The sequence below is a fragment of the Xenopus tropicalis genome, chromosome 9 (genome assembly GCF_000004195.4).
Source record: "Xenopus tropicalis strain Nigerian chromosome 9, UCB_Xtro_10.0, whole genome shotgun sequence".
NCBI lineage: Eukaryota > Metazoa > Chordata > Amphibia > Anura > Pipidae > Xenopus > Xenopus tropicalis.
The window spans coordinates 52,404,213-52,428,881 of record NC_030685.2 but is presented as its reverse complement, the minus strand read 5'-3'; the positions used below and the strand labels follow the sequence as shown (position 1 = coordinate 52,428,881).

The 24,669-nt window shown below is 38.7% G+C and overlaps 1 protein-coding gene across 1 annotated transcript in view; it reads right to left on the bottom strand.

Moving 5' to 3' along the window:
- bmpr2 (bone morphogenetic protein receptor type II) overlaps nt 1-24,669 on the bottom strand; it is a 103,743-nt gene that overhangs the window by 24,364 nt on the left and 54,710 nt on the right. The window contains exons 3-4 of the mRNA XM_002937715.5: nt 23,201-23,380; nt 1,953-2,063 (exon numbers count right to left, since the gene is read on the bottom strand). Coding sequence (XP_002937761.3) covers nt 1,953-2,063; nt 23,201-23,380 — 291 coding nt within the window. The remainder of the gene's footprint in view (nt 1-1,952; nt 2,064-23,200; nt 23,381-24,669) is intronic.

Below are 24,669 nucleotides of genomic sequence, written 5' to 3'. Positions count from 1 at the left end.
CACAGCACCCTAATTAGGTACTAATACAATTACAATTAGGTACCATTCTTTTGACAATGTAAAAATGTGGCTGAAACTGTTGTTTTCAGCTTCTTCTACCATGCTACTAAAAAATACTTTCAAGTGGTAGGCATTACAAACAGAAACAAAGTGCACTGAGGGCAAAAATCATGAGGATTTGCACAATTTTTCGGTACGTTGCACCTGGGCCCCCATGTAATGTCTACTGTATTTAGTAAATAAAAATAAATCACTTATATACCTTGACAACTATTGAGAATCCATTTTGGGGCTTAAAACCCAGCTCTGAAAAATCTCTCCCTTTCTCTCTCTCTCTCTCTAGCCAATAAACAACAACATTTTTGGAGCTATATTACCAGGAAAATCCTAACAAGACTCACTGTACACCAACCTGATTTTGGTGCTCCATAGCAACTGAAGCCTAAATTTTTGATTTTTTTAAATTGACTTTCATGTTTTTAATATTATATTGTGCTGCTCTGTGTAAATAATTCTCCTCCAAATGATCTCCAAGTACGATTCTAAGTATTGTGGATTTTGAGCAATATGAGACGTTAGTGTGCTTATAGGAGATGTAGGGTTAAAGCTGTGTGCCTGTTGTAGAATACGGGGGTGGAGGCGCGACTTTGGAGCGCATACAGTCAGTGTAGTAAGATGTGTCACTCTATGGGTAACGTACCTGCGGTGGTACCCGTCAGTGGATGTGACGTCATGTACCCGGAAGCAAGTAAGGCTCGTGCAAACAGGGAGTTTGCAGTTTCAATTAAGGAAGGTATTTATATCCCTTACACATCAGGATTCCCCTTGAGAAAGGCTTTTTGCCAAAATGTTGGGGTTATTCTCATCTTGGCAAGTGTATCCCTTATCCTGCTTTATCTTTTTCTTTATTGTGCACAATTTTGTGGTATGTAATATAATTTATGGCTATGTATAATTGTCTGTATTTATATTGATTGAAATGGATAAATGTTATCTTTTTTAAAGTGCTACATAAAGAACACTGAGTTCTATTACTACCACTGTGCTATTGGTTTTTTTTGTGTGCAAGCCCATATATGTATATAATATACCTGTCAATATACCTTAAAACATTTATTAAATGTTCAAGACCATATCTAGGAATCATCAAGTCCAAAGCATTGCAGATACCAGTTTTCTTACCTATTTAAAGTAGTACTCAGTAAAACAGAGGCTAAAATGACAAAATTTTGTTACTCTTTTCAGTCTTAATCTAACCTTGTCTTATATCTGTACATGTCCAGGACCGTATTGGGGGGTGCAGGGCCCACAGACGCTTCTGCCTCCAGGGCCCCTGGACCACTTATGGCCCCTGTTGTCTTCACCATTCCCCCCAGCCCCCCCCCCCCTGCAGAGGCCCACAACGTCCTCCTCCCCCGAGCGCTTCTAAAAAAGAAACTTACCTGCGCCTCTGTCACCTGGGCCGGATTTACCAATTGGCCGCCCAGAGGCTGCCCCCGCTCGCAGGCCCCCCCCCCCCAGTGCGCATGCGTGTGCGAACAAGGGGAGGCGGGGTTTCCGCGCGCATGCGCGAACAGTGCGGGGTGGGGTTGCGCACGCATACGCATGCGCTGTAGGCCAAACATGCATACGGAGCAGTGGGGAGAAGTCCCAATTGCTCCGTATGGGGACAAAACTTTTACAATTTTGGTGCGGCGGGGCGGCATGCCGCCCCCAGGTTTCTGCCGCCCTAGGCCCGGGCCTTTGTGGCCTCTCCACAAATCCGGGCCTGTCCGTCAGGGAAGGGAGACGGCGGCGGCGGGATCTGGGAAGCCAAGTCCAATGACATGTCCAATTACATGTCATATCAGCATTGCTGCTAGTCTGTTTTGTCATTTACAGTAAGTAAATCTTTTTACACTACACATGAAAATCTAAAACAGCTAAAAGGTTGTACACAAAGCAGGACATACCTCCAAATATCCTGTATCCAAAGAAGAAGACAACTATTAAAACTGCCAACACAGAGATAGATGCCAGGGCAATGATTATCGTCATCTCTCGATGGAGCCAGCCACTGGGACCTACAAATGAAAAAAAACACTGTGAAAAGACTGTATTTTAGCTGTTTAAGAGTAATAAAACTGCTAAAAACAGTTTAAACCATGGATGAATCAGTACATATTTCAGCTTTAATAAATGTCTTCCATAGTAAAATAGTTACTCTGGATTCCCCAGAATTTGCCCCAATATATTACATTGGCAGCCAGAAAAGCGGAAGATAACTGAAGGACCGGGAAAGTTTCCAAAGTAAAAGCTGTGCAGTGCTTACATATTGTGGGATGCCTAAAAAAAAGTAACTGCTTATATATATATACATATATACATATATATATATACCTTGGGTGCAAGCTGTTGCTGTTTTTTTTTTTATATTTAAATCATTTTATTTAAATATCCGAAAAAAGACCAGCAACACCGAGTTATATTCCAAAAAGATCAATCAGTTACACTGCTGGCCCTCATGTACAGTGCCTGTTCTATACAGGAAGCAGACAAAGTCCACGGTGTCTAGGAAGAGTCCAGCACCAGAGCCTAGCAATGGAATGAAGGAAGTGGACCACCCTATCCAGCATTGTGCAAAAGTGAACTTTTGGGAAAACCTGGTATACATATCAGATACTCATAGTGAAAATATATACCGTAGGTATGGAATAGAAAACAGAAATGGCTACTAAAAAAGGTGGCCATATACATTGGGACATGGGCAGATAAGTCGCCAAACTGGTCTCAAGTACCCAAATCATAGCTGAATTCTGCCGGTGTATGGTTACCTTTATACATCAGGTACAAAATACATATGCAAAACATATCTAAGTGCTGAAATGAAGGATCTCTCACAAGTAATGTGTAATATGAAAACCAGCAATTATGACTGGAATTCCTAGTAAATAAACTAATAACAGAAATAAAAAGTTTGCATGATAAAAGAAAATGTAATTCTAAACAACTTTTTAATATACTTCTATTCAAAGTTTTAATCATTTTAATATCATTTACAATTCAAATGGCAATTGCAACTGAAATCTGCCTGTCCTGGTTTGTTGCTCTTAAAGGAAAAGTAACACTAAAATTTTTAAGTGAAAAAGCTATTCTACCCTGCACCAATAACTGCCCTATCCTGCAAACCCCTTAGTATTTTGAATGCTTTAAAAGAAAATACCTGTTAAAACTTGGCTTCCTGTTAATTGAACTAAGGCGATATGGCGAAGGAAGGAGCAGCAATCACTATGCGACGATCGATTGATCGAGTCTAGCCTTCCTTCTGTATAGGAAGGAGTCAGGCTAGACTCGATCAATCGATCGTCGCATAGTTGATGCCTGCTCCTTCTTTCGCCCAATTGACAGGAAGCCACAGGAAGCCAAGTTTTAACAGGTATTTTATTTTAAAGCATTCAAAATACTAAGGGGTTTGCAGGATAGGGCAGTTATTGATGTGCAGGGTAGAATAGCTTTTTCACTTAAAAAGTTTAGCGTTACTTTTCCTTTAACTACACAAGACTCAATTTTCCAAAATGCCTTGCATACCTCTGTGATTCTTACTCACCAGTTTATTAATCACAGAAGGCATCATGGGAAGTGAGAATTATTAAAACTTTTAATAGATGTATATTGAAAAGTTGTTAAAATGTTATTTTTCTTTTGTTATGCAATTTTTTTATTTCTGTTATTAGTTTATTTACTAGGAATTCCAAAAATAATGGAGGAGAGCTGACATTGTTTCTATACATTGTTTCTAAGGGTGTAGGCAGTTTTATTTGGGCTACTTGGAAAACTGAAGCAAAGCATGTTTTCTTGCATATGATTTACATCATTGCCATTGGGAAAGCATTTTCAGAAGATTAGTTAACTGCGGTAAAGCAGATTTAGAGGACCAATCTCTTTGTGTGCCATACCTCTATGGTTCAGAATATCTGATTAATTTCAATGGCCAGTCAGCAGGGCATTAGTCCAATTTAGCAATACAACAAGATAGCCAAGCTGCACTGATCTCCTGGGCCAACTGGGCAGACCACTCAAAAGAAATATGATAATTTGCACCTTAAGCATCTACAGACCAAATGACCTGAAATTTGGCAAATCACATGACTGGTTCCCCCAGTTTAACCCCACAGTTAACTTTTGATGCACTAAAAGTTGGAAGATTACACATAATTGTGCTACTTTCCCCTGATCCCCAAACACAGAGAAATCACAGATGGTGTGGAAGAAACAGTAGCTAGCTGATCTCTTCAACTCAGAATCAGAGAAAATTCATTCACGGCAGACAAAACATTTGCTCTTGACCTCCAGGGACATGTAAACAAACTTGCAAGCAACAAGGCTCAGCAATGTATTTAGATTATCCTTAATTAATACAGCGCCAAGATATTATACAACAGTTTCCAGAGATTTCACATTCATCTCTTCCCCTGTAGAGCTTACAAATTAATTTCCATATTGCAAGCGCACACATGTACAGTCACCATCAGTGAGCCTAATAGTATGAATTTCAGCTAGAAGCCACCTATGAAATGGATAGAGCAGTGCTGTCCAACTTCTGTTGTACTGAGGGCCGGAATTTTTCTGACCTACGTGGTGGAGGGCCGATAATGGAAGCCAGTTTTGACCACTCCCCTTTTTGAAACCGCACCCACTTGAAACCACACCCATGTTATCACATGACCATACCCATATTAATGGTTGTAGTACAGCAAAAACCTGCCATACTCTGCCTGCCCTACCCTGCCTGTGTGCCATACTCTGCCTGCCCTACCCTGCCTTGGTGTGTGCCATACTCTGCCTTCCCTACCCTGCCTGTGTGTGCCATACTCTGCCTTCCCTACCCTGCCTTGGTAGGGAAGGCAGAGTATGGCACACACAGGCAGGGTAGGGAAGGCAGAGTATGGCACACACCAAGGCAGGGTAGGGCAGGCAGAGTATGGCACACAGGCAGGGCAGGCAGAGTATGGCACACCAGTGCAGGGCAGGGTTACCCTGCCTTGTGTGTGCCATTCTTGGCTGGTTTGTGCCAAACTTGGCCTGTGTGTGCCATACTCTGCCTGCCCTATTCTGCTGTGTGTGCCATACTCTGCTTGCCCTATGCTGCCTGTGTGTATGGCACACACAGGCAGCCTACAGTGACACAATGCTGGCACTGCTCCTACAGTCTGCACAATAACTATATATTAAAAAACTTTTAATTGCAGTACCACCTCAGTATATGTTCTTTTTGTAGTATGCAGGGATTATTTGTGGGTTTCTACTGCTCCTGAGGTGTGAAGAAGTGAACAATGGGTGTGATTACAGCCTGAGCCTGAGGTGTGAACACTGCAGGGGCTGAACAATTCAGAGATTAAAAGGTGTGAACAGTACAGGGGATTACATATTTAAACAATACAGCCTGATTACAGCCTGAATCTGAGGTGAGAACCATGCAGGGGGGGCAGTTAATCACAGTACTGATACCATTTAAAGCTTACACAAGAGTAAGCCATCAAAGCAGCCAGACAGGTGGGGTGCCACACAGAGGGGGCCGCCAGTTGGACAGCACTGGGATAGAGTATACACTCATTTTTTTTACCCTGGTAAGAATCAAACTCAAGGTCTCAGCAATGCAAGGGGCAGCTTTGATTACCATGCTTTACTGCCTATTGGCGACAAGTTATATTAGCTATGCATTGTATATAAAAAAGTGTTCCACAAACATTGGCATGTACACCATACCGTCTCTATCCGACTACCAACGTCACTGTGCTTCCTGATGTTTGAAGTTAAAAACAATCTCTCTTGGCAGTTTGCCGCATGGTTCCCCTCAATTAACTTAAAGGTGTATACACTGGGATCCATACATCATATTTCTCATTTCAGGAATCAAGAGATGAAAGAAAGAAGTTTATTTACTAAATTGAGCACATTCTCCTCTTCTAACTCAGACAAAGTTCACCTCATTAATTCAGGTGTATTTCTACAATAACATGACATATTAAAAAAAATCCCAAGAAAGCCATTGCAAGCCTAATGTGCCAATGTTTTGTGGTGTAAATTCTATGCGAAAATAAACCAACATTTTTCCTACACAACTGAGGTGGGGAAAATGCTCTAGTGAATTTACATAATCAAAAACATGTATATGGGATATTACTATAGAATATATGAAGTAAAAATCACCTAGTAAATTTGACAATGTTGTGGCAAATGTACATTTCTGGAGAAAATACACCAAGTTTTACCTTTTAACCTTTAGTAAATATCTAAACTGGTCTTTATCTTTGCTTGTTTGTAAAGCATTAAAGGATACATTAACCGTTTAGTGGTAAAACGTATACTGTACTTTTTATTTAATATTATTATAGTAATACTTGGAGCTGTTTCAAATAGCTGGCATTTTTAACAAATATTTTTAGAGAGGTTAGATCTAAGATCTACCTTTCATGCTGTGGTCCTAAGTTTTGATTGTAACCTGGGTGGGTACCATCAGAAAGTGGGTGGGGTTTCCTCCCATGTTCTAAAAAATATAGTCAGGAAAATTTAAGCAAAAAAAATTCCTCCCAGCATGTCTGTTGTATGGATATGACAGTTTTTGTCTGTAAAAATGTGTAACAGTTTGCAACTAAATAGATACGTTAAAATAATCCACCACTCAGAATGAATTAAAGCAGGAATACAGAAGCTCAGCATTTTACCTCTTATTACTACAACACCTATCATTCACAGCCAGCCAAGATAAGGGTAAAATGCCAAATTACAAGCTGAGTACAAAATGTTTCTTTTTATAAATGGCTTTTCTTCTCAGACATTCTAACACACATTCATACACTTTGTGTGTTATATTTGCGATTCTGTGACGCTGATGACCAGACAGCATAAACTTAGCAATCCAGTTTCTTTGCATTACTCAGCCCTTGACTCTTCACATAGAATATGGGTGTCCAATTACAGTATCAGCATGTTTTTACTTATCTGTGGGCTCTCAGAGAAGGGAATGTCAGCATCATAGATTTTACAGTGTAACAGCATGTAGAATGAATGAAAGCTAATGTTAATTTTAATTTGTAATTCGGTCTGCTAGGACTGCCCCATTCTGCATTTACTGTTTAGCAATTCAGCTGCATGTTTTGCTCCTTGCTATGATGACAGTGTTAGGGTTAAAACCAAGTATATTATGACTAAAAGGAAACAAAAAACCCTTATGCTTTGCCAGTTCTGGTTGGTCTCCGGTGCACTTTGTTTCCACAGTCTGTGGCTTTTGAGATAAATTCCTTAGCTTAAAAAAAATTCTTTTATCTGTCATCACTTCTATCAGAGGAGAGGAGACTTCATGCAGAAGAGATGAATGCTCTGCAGCAGACCATGAACAAAATAAAGGAGTTGAACTATCTGGCACATACATATACAAATATTGTTTCAGTACAGAAAACCAACAGGTCTTTCATAGCTCAGTTTTCCTGTTGAAAATTTGGAGATTAGTTACTAAAGTGGCAGGATCAGTGTGAGACTTTATAAAACAATGACTGACACTGAATTCCAGCTCAATCATTGTTTCGAATATTAAAATTGTCCACTTTTTAAACCCATATTGGTTCCAAGAATTGTCTTTGTAATACAAAGTTTGGTTGGGATTTTCATTTTAATTACTATATCTTATTGTAGAAAAAAATATCTCATCTGTATTCTGTATGACATGCAGAATAAATATGAATAACATATGCAAGGATCCTTCTATTCAAGCTGTCACCATTATGGTTGGGGGAGGTTTAAAAAAAAGTGTAGTTAGCCTGAAACTGGATGTTCATTTACACCAAGCCTCTTCACATAATTTTTCAGGATTCGTTGAGGTCTGGCATGGTGCAGAGAGACTGGCGAATTGCTAATGTGGTGCCGTTATTTAAAAAGGGATCCCGTTCTCAGCCTGAAAACTATAGGCCTGTTAGTCTGACATCAGTAGTAGGAAAACTTTTGCAAGGGGTAATAAGAGATAGGGTACTTGAATACATTGCAGTTCACAATACTATAAGTTTGTGCCAGTATGGTTTTATGCGTAACAGTTCTTGCCAGACTAATATAGTCGCCTTTTATGAGGAGGTGAGCAGGAACCTCGATGCTGGAATGGCAGTTGATGTCATCTACTTGGACTTTGCTAAAGCGTTTGATACAGTACCTCACAGAAGGTTAATGATCAAATTGAGGAATACTGGCCTAGAACATAATATTTGTAATTGGATAGAGAATTGGCTGAAGGATAGATTACAAAGAGTGGTTGTAAATGGAACATTTTCTAATTGGACCAGTGTGGTTAGTGGAGTACCGCAGGGGTCAGTCCTTGGTCCTTTGCTTTTAACTTGTTTATTAATGACCTGGAGGTAGGCATAGAGAGTACAGTTTCTTTTTTTGCTGATGACACTAAATTGTGCAAAACTATAAGTTCCATGCAGGATGCTGCCGCTTTGCAGAGTGATTTGAAAAAAATGGAAAACTGGAAAATGAGGTTCAATGTTGATGCAAAGTTATGCACTTTGGTAGAAATAATATAAACGCGAACTATCTACTGAATGGTAGTTTGCTGGGGGTATCCTTAAAGTGATACTGACACGAAAAAACAACTTTTTAAAATATGAATCTACATAAAAAGTTGCCTATAGGTCGTGGTGATCATTGTTTGCTGATATGGCTGCTTCTGTAGGCGATTGTTACTTGAAATCCCAAAACCTGACTGTTTTGCCAGCCTGACTGTCCCTTCTCAGCCTGTCAGTTACAGCTTCTAATGCTAACGGCCTCCTACTGGACAAATATGGCAGCCCCCTCATAGAGGAACATGAGGGATCAGATAGGGAATGTAAAAGCTTGGACAAATACTTTTATGGCAAAATTATAAATAGCATGTAAAGACAATGTTATGACAGATGTAAAAAAGGTTTAATTTCTGGTGTCAGTATCTCTTTAATGGAGAAGGATCTAGGGGTTTTTGTAGATAACACGTTGTCTAATTCCAGGCAGTGTCATTCTGTGGCTACTAAAGCAAATAAAGTGCTGTCTTGTATAAAAAAAGGGCATTGACTCAAGGGATGAGAAAATAATTTTGCCCCTTTATAGGTCCTTGGTAAGGCCTCACCTTGAGTATGCAGTGCAGTTTTGGGCTCCAGTCCTTAAGAAGGATATTAATGAGCTGGAGAGAGTGCAGAGACTGCAACTAAACTGGTTAAGGGGATGGAAGATTTAAACTATGAGGTGAGACTATCGAGGTTGGGGTTGATTGCTCTGTACAAGTACATTAGAGGGGATTATAGGCAGATGGGGGGTGTTTTTCCTTTTCCTATAAAAACAGTCAACGCACCAGAGGTCACCCCTTTAGATTAGAGGAATGGAGCTTCCATTTGAAGCAGCGAAGGTGGTTTTTCACGGTGAGGGCACATCTCTAGGCCCTTCTCTAGGCCCTTCCTAGAGATGTGGTAATGGCAGATTCTGTTAATGCCTTTAAGAGGGGCCTGGATGAGTTCTTGAACAATCAGAATATCCAAGGCTATTGTGATACTAATATCTACAGTTAGTATTAGTGGTTGTATATATATTTTATGTATGTGAGTGTATAGATTGGTAGGTGTGGGTTGTGTGTGCTGGGTTTACTTGGATGGGTTGAACTTGATGGACTCTGGTTTTTTTTCAACCCTATGTAACTATGTAACTATGTAACCATAAAATCATCTAACACCAGATTCACAAAAGTCTATATGTGTCTTTCTGAATTTGTTTTATACTACTCCACAATGGAGTAATTTTGTTTCCACAATCATCTTTCTGCATCTGACCAAAATGGTATGCAACTGCTCTGTGCAAATATGCCCACGTGCCAGTGTCATGGAAATTTTGGTGGATTCACCAGTTTGACACATATAAACCTGCACCATGAGGCCTTAGAGGAGGATGTAGAATGTTTCAAAGTAGGAGTGGTGGGTATATGATATTTTGGAGGAGTGGAGGGTGTAAGATGTTTTAAAGTTAAAAAGTCAACATTTTTTGTGCTGAAATTCATGCCATGTGCACACTGACGGATGGGTGTTATTACTGCCTTCTTGGGTCAGATTGAAGCTGACAGGTGTTATTACACTGGCAGAGAAAACACTGTTTATTACTTTACCCTTACTGTACCATTCCAGAGGTTGAGCGGCGGTTTAATAGTTAATGATCCATGCTTTCATATCTGCCCACAGCAGATCACATCTTCATATTATTGATCTCATGAAACCATTTTTTGCAAGCTACTGGATCAGCACAGGCTCATTGTATTCTGAGCTCCTCCTGAGAAGCTGAGCTGACAGGGTCACCAAAACACTACCAGAAAGCTAAATTACATCTGTCAAAGAAGCTGAGACCACAGGGTTGATTATTAATTAAGTAAATTAATTCAGATGCAGAATGCACGGATTTCTATCCTGCCATCTAATGTGAATTTGAACTAATAACTAATCAGCATTGTATATTAATTTTATTTTGTATGTATACAGTAAATTGCCAGTCTGTAAACTCAAGCAACTGACAGGCACCCAGACTATGTGCTGTGAATCAGCAATAAAAATAGGGCGCTACTGAGGGCATCTTTGGCACAGATCTTCACTACTATAAGGCTGGTCTTGGGCAGAACCCCTGAACATATGATCTTACATGTTTATTTGTCCTTTAGGGTAATGGCACACTGGATGCTTTGTCGTCTGTGAAAATTACTCACTGCTGGGTTTAATGGGAACAGCCATAGGTAAAAAAAAATTTGTATCACACAATTTCCAGTGAGTGACAAAGCACCCCCATGAAACAGTTAAAACATCTTATTCTGCTTGTGTGGGGTACATTTTTAATTAGTATGGTGACTACTTTCTATTTATTAAGAGCTTTCCTGTTATGTCGCCTGTTTGTGATTTTTAGCTATGCTTTTGTTAACATAACTCCCAAAAACAATGACAGCAAGATAAGTGACAACAGACTGAGGGATCCCATAGTTTACCAATTTAAATAAAGCCACATCAGAGCAAAATGGGCTTTAAAAATTAGTTTTTCTTTAAACAGTGCTCACCTAATCCCCATTATCCAACAGTGGTGTACTTTGTCGGCATTATTCAGCCACCTTTTAGTAGTGGCATTACAGGGACAGCCCTGTGCCACAGCTGAGTACTAGATAGACTCAGTTAATGTAGCTTTATTTTCATTATACATTGTCAGTAAAATGTGTGGCGACCCTTACACAAATTGCATTTACATTTATGAATTATCCAGGCTCACACCAGATCTGTGTCAAATCAATGAGAACTACGATGAATGTTCTGCCTCTATCTCCATATTCCAAATGTATCAGCTTCTGAGTATGACACATTTCTCCAAGGGACATGGAGTTCAAGCCTAACTGCTAATTAGAAATTTCAGCCAGGACAATTCCACTGTCCAGTCAGCAAAGAATATAATAATGCTAAACATGGAAGGTTCGATATTAATGCACCAAAAACACTCTGAGAAATGATTTATATCCACTCTGAGAAAAAGTCCATGCAACCATTTTAGATCTTGAAAGACTTGGTGTAACTTTCTTTGTAACATAACAGAGGTTTAACAAGTCACTGTTAATGACACACAATCCAATTATGCACATTGAAAGGTGTGCTGGGATAAGTTTTAGAGTACACTCTTGGGAAAAGTTGTAAGAACAACACATACAACATGTATATAGGTGCACACAACCTTACAAGAAATAGCAGCAACTGTGTAATTTGTGCACTTCTGCTATTTTTTATATTACTTTTACTATTACAAAAATATGCCGAATGCTTCTCTAAAGAGAAGTTTTTCTGCACCCTATATACCTATCCCGCGTCATGTCTCCTTTTCATTAGGTTCTAGAGAGATGACCATGCTTCCCTGCAGCCCCAAACAGATAAATAAACACAGGAAAGCCCTAATTCCTAACAGTGTTGCCTCCAATTCACAATCCAAAAGAGATTCCATACTCTCATTATACTAGTCAGCTCTAGATTTTTTTGCTGGGCTTTTCTTCCTGAGTAAATGATACCTCCAAATCTTAGAGGTGCTTTGTTTTAAAGTTTAGGACATTTTGGCGATAAGAGGTCACTGCTTCATTACAGTCTGTGATTGTGGTTACTTCCAGCCATATTAAGAAAATGAATATTAAGAGGATCTCTGTGCAGAATAATCTGTTAGCGTGTTGTAATGAATATTAGGAGAAACACAGGGTAAACATGTAGCCTTCAACTGATGCCACTTGTGGCATTTTCTCCATCAGCCACACCAATCTGCTCCATATTGTGTGACTATTGACAGGAACTGCATCCACCTGTCAGTATTTACACTGAGCTATTTGTGCACGTGTGTGTTTTTTGGCCAAAATCTGCAATGAAAGATTAGAGGGTTTATATGCCTTTTTAAATGTAAAAACACACAGGATAATGGCAAATATGACATCTGCTTTTTTTCAAGCTGGCATAATAGTTACGAAAATCAGTGAGGCAGTTTCTGGCTCTTAATTTTTGGGCAAAAATGCGACTTTTAAGGCACTGAGTGTAAAACTGGATTTTATGATTTTTTTTTAATTTAGGATTTACAATTTCAAGAATTATTTTTCTCTTCCTTTTTATGACAGTTACAAGATCTGTAAAGAAAGATGCAATAAAAATTTTTAACCCTGATAATGGCACAAATAGCTTGTTTACTCCCTAACCATAAATGTTTCTTTACACTGGCAACAGTGGCTAACCAAACATGCAGCATCAACCTCCAGTCATGAAATGGTTGTATCCCTTTTTATATATCAGGTTAAATAAAAATCTGTCTGTGAGCATTATGTAAATTATAACCAGCACACTAAGTACTTGTGTTTTTCCAAAGTCCTGGAACTGTTTTTTTAGCCCCAAATAACCAGATGTTAAAATATGCAATTGTTTTATGAGACTGAACCCCAGCCCCATGTAAAAAACAAACAAAACAAAAACGTATGGAACGAGCAGATAGTTAACGACCTACAAGTACAAACATTGTTTATCCTGTTTAGTTTAGTGCTCAGACTTATACACCTTTAAAGCTTTAGCTGAAAGGGACAGACACATGACTTTTAACAGAAGGGGTTAATTGAATTTTATTTCTCTCCCTTCTGAAGTAGAAGCAGACAGAGTTAGGGAGGAAGCAGACAGCCTGCCTCCAGGCTGGGCCATATCCAGGCTCCAGCATTCATAAACATCCCAGGCTCCAATCAGCCAGGCAGAGATACCCCCCTCCAAACACTTAGGCTCCTTCCTCCACCATTCAAGAGTTTAATTTTTCTCAGGAAACTGACTGCTTTGTTATAGAAGCCCACCAGCCCGTGACCTTTAATACAGGCACAAGAACCTAGACCAACCTGTGGAAAATGTAAGTGTAAATTGGATTACTCCATGGTGAATACACATAGTTTGTTAAATGACATTTGAAGTACAGTGCTGTTGCATAAACAGGGTACTCACGCATGTAACAAAAATATAGTTTTTAATAAAAGTCTGCTACGTAGCAATAAGGATTTGCCCTTGGAATTGGCAAAAAGCACGCGTGCACAATACATTGTATGTATGTGTGTGTAAAATACACCCTGCATTAAATGCAGTACTACAGCAGTAAAACCAAAATTGCTCTTACACAGACACATTGTAAGCCAGTTAATGTTGCAAGATGGCCATAGCCTTTTAAATAGGAAACCAGGGTTTACATGCCTACTGCTCTGGTACAGTTTCACTAAAGTTTAGGTCCTATAGAATATGAAAATTAATATTAGGAATTAAAAGTATTTAAAGTTGTATTTACTCTATCTCTTTAGCTGTGAAAACTGTTAATTGAATTCTTGTAAATATTACACCACTGTTCACATAAACTCCATGTGAGGGCTGTATTTTGCAGAATGCAGGCCACTGCACCTGATTGGTTCATTGCCATAAACTGCACATTTGTCCTCTGCAGCTTGTGCTAAAGGTCATACCCTAGCCTGGAGCTCATACAGGTGCTCTGTCTAGAAGTTTAGAGCTTTAGTTGCTTCAGCAACACAGCATAGGTGCTTTCCAGGCATCAATTCCCCCAGTGGGTGCTTATGGTGGCTTTCCAAAGTCCACAGTTTTCCACTCTCTTTTTCTAAATATAGAAACATTATTGGTGTGTGATTAATAAAGTAAACTTGATTTTAACAGCAGGGATATCTTAACAAACTGGCAATCTGAGTGCTAAGTGGCAAGTGAAATTCTTCCTGCAAGTATGTTCTTGTAATTATGTTAACTTATTTTTATCTCAACTCGCAAGGACAAAATATGGAGTAGCTTCAATTTCCGTTTGACCTTGTTTAGTGCTAGAAAAAAAAAGAGATTTTTCATGATTAAAACATGCAAAAGAATGTTCAGCACTGGCTCTACTCATTGCACTCATGTAGAACAAGGGAGTATACTGCCTATTAAAATGACTAAGTTAAGCATATTATTGATGGAGAATGACCTAGGAGTATTTGTGGATATGTAGGGTACCTGGGGCTTCTCTTCAAGGCTGGCCACCAGGTCCAGAGGTCTAGAATCACTGCGAAGTGATCTTTTCTATTGGAAACCACGAAGCCTTTGCTCCTATTACTGCAACTCTGATTCTGACCCGGCCTGACTTTGGATTTGAACTTTGCTGCCTGAACTGACCTATCGCCTGCCCGACTACTCTCCTGCCTTTCGATTTTGCTCTGACGCTCCGGTTCGGCACTCCTGCCACTCCTCCACTAGGCCCAGTCCTGTCTCACCCTCAACAACTGTCGCCTCAGTGGGAGGTGTCGGAGAGGTCCTTCTCCCGCAAATTCTTCCAACAACTCTTCACCTTCAGTTTTCATAGGATAATAAACTTAGCTGTAGCAAGAAATGCCAGCTAACAAGTGTCTGCAAAGTACTGCCCAGTATTTCAAAGTATTTCAAGAGGTTTAAATTTAAAGAAGGACATATCCATCTAGAATATGTAGAGCAATTTTGGTCTCCAGAGCTAAAAAGGGATATTACTAAAATAGAGAAGGTCCAGAGAGGAGTGACTAAACTGGTTAAAGAAATATCTCAGTTATGAGGAAAGGCTGGCCAAGTTGGCACTGTTTACACTGGGCAGACATGATAACTATGTTAAAAGATATATTGGGACCATACAACAAATTCTCAGATGCTTTATTCACCTGTAGATCCTTTCAAAGAACACAAGGTTATATACTGAAATTAAAAGAAAGTAGTTTTCTCTTTTACGGTGCACCTTTTTCAGTGTTACAGTAAGAACTGTGCATTTGTTGAATTCTCTACTGTAAACGGCTGTACTGGCAGAGGCATTTTTTTAAAGAAAAGACTGGATGCCCTTTTTAACAAGTGAGAAAATATAAAGCTAACTCATATTAGAGAAAATATACCCCCCCCCCCACTTCTTGACATGTGCTCATTCAGTTGGGCATATATACAAAATGTTCAAAAGCATCTGAATTTTTAGAAATATAAATGCATTTTTTTACACAAACAAGTCTGATTCTACAGACTGAAAGGAACCCATGATATCCATCTCTATTTACAGGCACCACTTCTCTATCCCCCATTAAGCTTACACAGTAATGCAACGCCACACTTATATTACCACTGGAAAGCAATGTTATTCAGGACTTAAAGACCCTCTGTTTGTACAGTGGGTGATTCTCTGGAAAGCAGATTCACGGACAAGTTAAAAGGGTTGAGGAGACCGTCTCATATGTATGCAAATAAGTCAAAGGGATTCTGGTAACAGATTCCTTAAGGCTCTTAGAAAAATCCCATTTACATGGGTTAATCCTATAGGTTAAAGCTCACCCAGCAAAAAACAAGGTACATAGCTAATCAGATTCCCAACTACAGAACAGTTTCGCCCTTCCCTGGGTCATCACTGTAGCGCAGGGTTTTCTAATCATCTTAGGAAGAGCCAGGAGTGAGGATTCACGTACAAGTTAAAAGGGTTGAGGAGACCACCTTTGTAAAGCAAGAATTCATTACTTGACAATGGAACAAAACACCGGTGAGGTTGCACAATGTTTCCTAAGGCTAAGGGCATACAATACAGAAAATTGAAGATTTTGACCCGAAATAAGCTCAGTGTAGCTACACAGAAGCCAACACTGCGCCTGTTAGTGGAGCTGCATAAAAGGAGTGGATTATCCACATGGAGTGCCCCAATGCCTTATGGATGTTAGGACATTTATTGTGAGTTACCATGATTTTCTTTCAATCTGTGGAATTATGTATGTTTGTGAAGAAAAACAATTATATTAATTTCTGGAAATTCAGTTAGTGTTTATGCACCTACATAAAAAAGGGTTATATTTACCCTTTACATCTTAGTACAGAGTAGAGTTGATGGGCTGGTTTGATCACCCTTTTTAGAGTTAGGGAAAATATTTTTTTCTCGTGTGTGAGGCTATCTGGACATGGCTTCAGGCATTTTGACCACTGTCAGTCAGGTACAAAATAGCAGCAATTAAAACACCTCCCTCTGTCACCGATTTCCATAGTAATCTATGAGAAAAACACAGCTTAAGCATACATGGCTGTGACAGGTAAAACCAAATCAAACATTTAAAGGGGACCAGTCACCCTATGACATAATTCCAAATGGTTTTCTATTGTGTTTGTCAAGTAAAATAAACTTCACTTACACTATAAAATGGTTTTAATCTTATTTTCTTTAGCCTTGGAATTCACAATTGCAGCCATTGAAGACAGTCACCATTTTATGGACCCTGTTATTAAGGCAAGCTTTGTATCTTCCCAAAATCTTGTTTCTGTGCCAGTATGGGGGGACGCCCATGCCTATGCACTGGTTACAAAATTAGAAGGTGAGGAGGGAGATTGAATGTGAGGAGAGCAGCAACATCTAAGAAGTTCTGAATTGAAATTGAAAGTAACTGTCTGCCCAACCCCTATGCCTTAGGCATAGAGGTGGGGCAGGCAATATATGATTGACAGCTGGGATTTTTAAATGCTTTTATAATGGGTATGGATTTGTTAATAAAAAAAATTCGTTTGGTGTCATGTTTAATTTGAAAAGGACTTTTATTTTACAGCTTTATATGCCTGGGCGACAGGTCCACTTTAAGAGAAAATCTCCGCTAGTTACCTCCACATTTATTTAGCCAGCATGTTACCACAGTTTTTAGCCTGATTGTAGCAAAGGTAAAAATGCCCTTGTGTTATAGTCCTTAGAATCCTTACACATGGGTGTTTGTATGTGTGTTTATTCAAATGCGTGTTAGTGCAACTAAAGATACAGGTATGGGATCCCTTATCCGGAAACCCATTATCCAGAAAGCTCTGAATTACGGAAAGCCTGTCTTCCATAGACTCCATTTTAATCAAATAATTCAGAAATTTAAAACGCATTTCCTTTTTCTCTGTAGTAATAAAACTGTATGTTGTAATTGATCCCAACTAAGATATAAATAATCCTTATTGGATACAAAACAATCTTATTGGGTTTAAATAATGCTTTATTGAGGTTTTAGTAGACTTAAGGTATGGAGATCCAAATTACAGAAAGAACCCTTATCTGGAATACCCCTGGACCCCTGGTCCCATGACAGAATGAAATCTATTAACTAATGTGCTTAGGTGTCCTCAAATATGCATCACATATGCATGAATAAAAACCAATGTGGCAGGGCACAAAAAGCCTTGCAGTTAATACTATGGCTCTGATTTAGGAACTAATGTGTTAAATTGAAACTGTGCAGTTGCCTGTAACAACAAATAGGGCCTTTGCTTTTATTTTCTAACTTGTATTAGAATGTTCAATGCTAATTGATGATTGGTTGCTACTAGCAACTGCACTTGAGCAGTTGAACTCATTTGTGGGTGATTCCTTTACCACATGGTATAAACAGTTTGCTTGAGGGGCCTTTCCAGTAAAGATATAGTTCTACAGTTGCACTATGAATGTACGAAAAAGCTGTAATTCTTTGAAAAAATTTAATTAATTACCTTGATCATTTATAGACAAACAAGTAGCAATTATTTTCTTGAATTTCCTGCCTGTTACTATTGCTGAGAAAAGTGCTGGATTCTGGGAATGTGACTTTATTTAATACAGATGGGGAAATGTGTTCTTAATTAGCTAGCCTAAATGTGAACATGAGGGAGTGATTTACCCGGACTGTCTTCAGAAATTAGACATACACAAATTAGGCCCTCACAGGGACGATGTATGAAAATCAATAATACTGACTAAAACTTACTTAAAGCAAGAAGCATGCATAAAAAGCTATAGTAAGGGTAATTCAATGAATATAATTAATTTAATGGAGAAATGCAATATATTAAATCAGATTTTTAGGAAGAAACTGCGCACCTAAAAACACAGATAATCTACATAGTGTACAATGTTGGAACACCAATTTCAGGAGAAAAAATACTCACTTTTTGACATAAGTCCATTGCGTTGAACTGAATATATATATATATATATATATATATTTCCCCCCCAGCCAAACCATGATAGTCTGACTAGTAGAAACTATTTCCCAAAGAGCCATTAAACCTTGTTTCACTGTGAAGTGATGGGTTCTAGGAACTAAAATCCCTCTGAAAACCTATGTACCACCCTCTATGAAAAGCACAGGGACTTTAAAGGAGAACTATACCCCTCGGGCGCAGAAAGCACTCTTTACTATCACTGGCTAAACCCCCCTCACCTCTCCCTTATCACATTGATGTTATGTTTAAACTCTGTCCCTATCACTAACTGCTAGTTAAAAATGCAGAGCACAGCCGCGTACCTCGTCAACATCTTCTTACCGACTGAAGACACTTCAGGTCTCTCTGCCAATACGAACCTGCTTGCGCATGTGCAGTTAGAGTAAGGTAGCAGGAAATCATCTTCAACTGCGCATACGCAAGCAGGTTAGGTGTCAGCAGTGAGACCCGAATAGTCTTCAGTTGGTAAGATGTCAGCGAGGAAAAGAAATCCTGTGTTTCTTAGATAGAAAGGAAGTGTTTATGGCTTTATTATTTAGACATTTCTAATAAAGTTTAACTAGTTTCTAACCTTCCTTCTCCTTTAACAGGCTTTCCACCAGATCAGTGCTGTACACTGTCAATATAATGGGTTGATACTCTCTATGCTACATGTTTGGGTGCCAGATTTGCTTCCATTTAGCCATAAGAACATGAGTAAGGTGTTCTACTGGGAGCTGTCAGCAGACCAGTCATGTTTTTCCATTCTTTACTGTCCATGTTTTGTGCAGGTGCATAGGGGCAGTATCAGGGGGAAACAGACTGTTGCCACAAAGTAGGGTTGCATACATTTCTCAAGAATGCTGATGCACTGAAAAAAAAATCTACTTTTAGTAGAACCATTGGCCTAGGTCAGGGGTAGGGAACCTTGGCTCTCCAGCTGTGATAAAACTACAAATCCCAGCAAGCATTTTCCTTAATTAACCATGACTGTGGCTGTCAGACTCCTGCAATGCATTGTGGGACTGGTAGTTCCATAACAGCTGGAGAGCCAAGGTTCCCTACCCCTGGCCTAGGCCAATCCATGATAAAAGGCCCACGCTAAGGGGCACATTTATGACTGGCTGAGCTTTTGGGCTTGGTCAATCCTTTATAATTTATCTTTTATGATTGCCGAAGCCCAAAAGCTCAGGAAATCATAAATCATGCCCTATGAATCCTCATCACCAAAATTTATAGTTAGCATTTCACATTCAGACAACTAGCATTTATATGGCATACATTAAGTCACCCAATTGCTTCAGAAAAAAACTTGGATCAGATGACAATTTAATTTTACTCACTGTAAGTGCATTTAAATTTCAATAAAAAAACTGAAATTCATTCCACTTATTCACTACAAAACGACATTCCCTTACTAACAAGAAATTGGAGCTATGTTGGAGTAAAATGTTTGTTTATAACAGAATATTGAATTGTGATAGATTGTGAAGATTTTTTTATGCCAGCTTTGCCAAAATGTTTATATATTTTTATATCATAAAAAAATCTGAACAATGGTGTTTTCAGCAAAATATCTAATTTTTCCCTTTTCAAGTCCTCTAAATATACCCCGGTGTTTGATATGTTTACATCACAGCGTCTAACAAGCTGTAAAGTAGTGCAGTTTTGGGGGAAAAAAGTGTTTCACTTACCGCTAATACCACGTGACGGATTCTGAACCTGAGGATAAATGCAGGCTGAGAGTCCGAAACTAGGCTCCTAACTGCTTTCTGGTGTGCCTGCACCCAAAGCCAATGCATCGGCCCAGGTACAGGCACACAGAGTGGATTTTAGCACCAAACTGCCTATTCAAGCATTTTCGCACCGTTTGCCTGCACCTAGGCCAGCATGCTGGCTCCAAGTGCAGGCACAGAAAGCTGTTAGGCACATAGGGTGGATTCTCACCCAGCATTTATCTGCAGACCAAGAAACCACCACGTATGGCACTAGCCTTATCGATAGAAAAGTTATTGCTGGTTTTTCATTAACAGGGAGGTAGGAGTGCACAATAGAAATGTGAGGTCAGCATCTCTGCAAAATACAGACAATGCCACTGTCACTTTAAAGCTTGTGTAAAAAATGTAAAGAAGAGCATACTGAAAGACAACCTGGTCCTGGCTTTCAGTGTATATGCAAAGTTACATCCAAATAGTACAAGGTTTGCCATGCTGGAAGTTAAGGGATTCACTGTGAAAAACACAAATGTCTGGTTTTTCAAAAAAAAAAAACATTGTTATCTTGTTCACTGAGTGCACAAAAATGATAAGTGTATCAAGGTTATACCGCCCTTGGTGGAATGCTCAACTGATTATTGATGTCCATTCTGAAAACAGAGGAAACATTTGCCAGTTTGATGTGTCTGAACATGAGATATTTATGTGGGATTGTGTGAAGTGGCATTAGCCATATAAAGGGTCATTATAATGATGGAAATATTCTTTGATTTGAACAGCTTTTCCTTTTCAGTAATACAGAAAACTCCCATACTTGAGATATATTGATCAAAAGTTATTTATCTTCAAACTCAAGTAAGCATTTTGGCAATTTGTATACCAACTTTGCACAGTTCAGGTTCATTAGAAATGTGGATTAGGTTTCATTAATACAACAATCATGGCAGCACAACCTAATATTGTACATAAATATAAATATATACAAAGCTTCTTTTAGAGACTAGTCTATGGCAAGGCTATGCAACAGGAGGCTTTCAGGCCAGATTTGGCAAGCCAAGAGAACTGTATGACCTTAAGCATGCCTGAAACCTCAAAAAATCAATAGCAGAAAAATTAATCATGGCAGGGAAAAGCATGGACAGCAATGGCCTATAGCAATATAAAATAATGAACATTTACAGGATAATAAACTGAATTTTAACCCTAAATAATAACAGGGCATATTGTATATTTCAATAATCTGTTAGTTTTGTCTTGTTTTCTGTCAAGCTATATCGTAAGACAAATGTTGTATTTCAGTTACACAAAGAAAAACATTCTAAGTTTGTTCTAAGGTGCTGATAACAAGTGTTTGTGGGCTTCTCTGGGTCTGCGTACTGGTGGATGTGAGGCATGCTTTATCATCAGTGCATATGTGCCCTTTCTGGTGAATGACAAACATGCTGTTTGCTGTTGTACTTCTGCAAATTTTAGGACTTAAGTATGAGTGCCTGGTTGAGTCAAATCCTAGCCTTATTTATAATTTGATTTTTTAAATAATCATGTAAATTTAGACCAGATGTTGAAGAATATTTTTTCTTGCTAAATATTTTTGCTGTGATTTTGCTAATTTGCATACACAAATTGGGGTTTTATTTTGGTTCAAGATTTGGCCAAATCTTTTTGTATTGGATGTGGTATTCTGTAGAATTCTAAAATTGTAGATTGGGTGTATCTCTTACTGTCTCTGCTGATCCAATGACAGCTGCCTGCAGACTAACAACATTTCAGGTTTTATCCATACTCTGTTGCCTTGTTAATATAGTTTCCTAAAAAAGGTCACTGCAGAAATTCTAGAGCCCCAAAAGAGTGTCTGTAAATACTGGTATCTGCACAGCTCACCATCTTTTCAAACAGTGCCACATAGGATGTAATTCATTAACTGTATACTAGAACATTAAATCATAAAAGTAAAATACGTTTTTTATATCAATGTGGAGCAAATGCACACCATTTTATAAGTTGTCTCGCAATCCAGAAAATTCACGTCAAATTTGAAAAAGAAAAAACAAAATGTATTCCCTATAAGGAAAGCTTAATACAACTTTGTTTAGAATTAGGAGATTTTTGTTCAAGACAAAGCTATAAAAAGAATCCTCAGGTTCTAACTATAGAGGAAGTCTATGCTGGGACTGCTGGGGGGCCCATTAGGTATACTGGGGGTCCCGTGGGGCACTAACCAAAAAGCTATTTCAATTTATCTAAAACTTTCTGAGATGTAGAAATGCAGCATATTATTCTAAATCTGGCCACAGACTAGCTAATTCAGACTAGCATTTCAGTCACTTACTAGTCCATGCATGGGACTGAAATGGTGGCTTCCTTGACCAATACCTGATAATAATTTTGATATCCAAAAATTGTGTGCATTTTTAGTTTTTACAGACTAAGGGGGCATTTTTAGAATCCTATGTATCAATGGGTGAAAGTTTGAGATCAAAATACGCTTCTAAAAATCAGATTGCAGTGAATAGGAGATGGGTGAGTTGTTATGTATTAAGCTCTAAACTCACATTTTGATAAATCTGCCCCTAAAAGTTGACTTCATTATATAAATACACACCTCTGTTTATATATGTAAGAAAATGTATATATGTGCATTCTCAAAGTACATAAACAAGTATGCACTGTGTTTAAGAGGAAAGTAATGTTCTTAAGGAAGCTATTTTTGTTCAGTCTCCTTCCTGTACAACAGAACAAAGCTACTCTCTAATCATAATCTCCATTTTTCACTCTACTTTAGGACATGGAAGGTTATAAAGTTTAAACCTTGATGGAAAATCAGTGGCAATTGAGTTAAAGTTACAATAACATATAAAGTTGTCTGCCCAATAAAGTTTTTGCACCTGAAATTTCATTGTTTACCTAGGCTTGGTTGCAATGAATATTTCTTGTCTATACTTTGTAACCTCCTCAATGACAATGTAGCTAATAACTTACTGTATGGTGAAGCACTAGTAGGATCTGAAGGGGTGAAATTCTCCGTAAAGTTGACATTGCACATGTCCTTGCTGCAGCAACAGAAACGGTATGTTCCATTCTGGATGACTGGTGGTGGGGTGGTAACGGCACATTCTTCATAGTAACAATCACGGGAGTCACTTACATGGGACCAGCAACCTGAGAAACAAATGGACAACACTGGTTAATGAGCTATATTTCAATAGATTCAGAGGTATTATCTATGTCTTTTCAAGATTAAATAGAATACAGTCTATGAAGCTGTTCACACCAGACCCTTCAACAGAGAATTTCTGATTGAGCAGCATTGTTACAAATTTCATAGGTCACAGCACATATCTACTCTTACTATTTTTTACACTGAGTTCTTTTTTTAAGAAATACCAATATATTTAACAATTCAGTTAGAGCTGTATATGACCTCTACCTGACTTTTGCCTGCTCTTTAACTACGTCTTTTGGATGCCGATTTGGTACTTCGCTGCTTGTCTGGTTGTGACTTTGGCCTGCTCTCTGTGACTTTGCCTTATTCTCCCCATTATTCCTGTCATATTCTTTGGTTCCCTTACTTGTCCAGAACTCTTGCCTTGGTTCTGGTGGCATTCAAGTATACTAGATACACTATGACCTGGATGAATAAAAATCTTCATAGTTACATTGTTTTAGGAGTCAGAGCCACCAGGGCAGAGAATAGAAAAGGACAGACAAACACTGCTTTTAATAGCAGTCATATATACAAATAACTCGAAAACCATTACAAATTTGTAATAAATGTATATTGCAAAGTTGCTTAGAATTTTATTTTCTATTATAAGGCAAAAAATTATATTTTGGGTTGACTTGTCCTTTAATGCACCTTGCCATTCAAATTGATAAGAAGGTTGTGGGCTAGTGACTTCCAAATCTGATAATCTCGCCATGTTCATTGGTGCTACCCACTCTAAATAAATACCTTTTAAAGTCATTAAATGTCCTGGTAGTCCTGTGATCTTAAGCCTCCCGTGGTTACAAGTGCATAATCCCCATATTGACTGGGATGCAAGAAAGGTACTTCAGGAGGGGATGGCTGTAGACTCTTTCTCCACACAGGTCTTATTATTGTGCTATTCATTTAATACCTGGTTCTCCCCCCCCTAGGGGTAGAACTTACCCTCTCTCTCTTCTTCAAGCTCAAGCCATGGAAGAATACATTAAAGAAAATCTAGAATGAGGGTTCATCAGACCCTCTTCCTCTCCCGCTGGTGCAGGCTTCTTCTTTGTAATAAGACAGTGGTTTGCGGCCATGTATTGATTATATAGGTCTAAATAAGATCACCGTCAAAAATCGATACCTCCTTCCTTTGATTTCTGAACTCAGTGCCACAATTTTCACTAAGATTGACCTCATAGGGGCAGATAATTTAATCTGGATCAGGGAAGGGTAAGAATGGAAGACAGCTTTTAATACT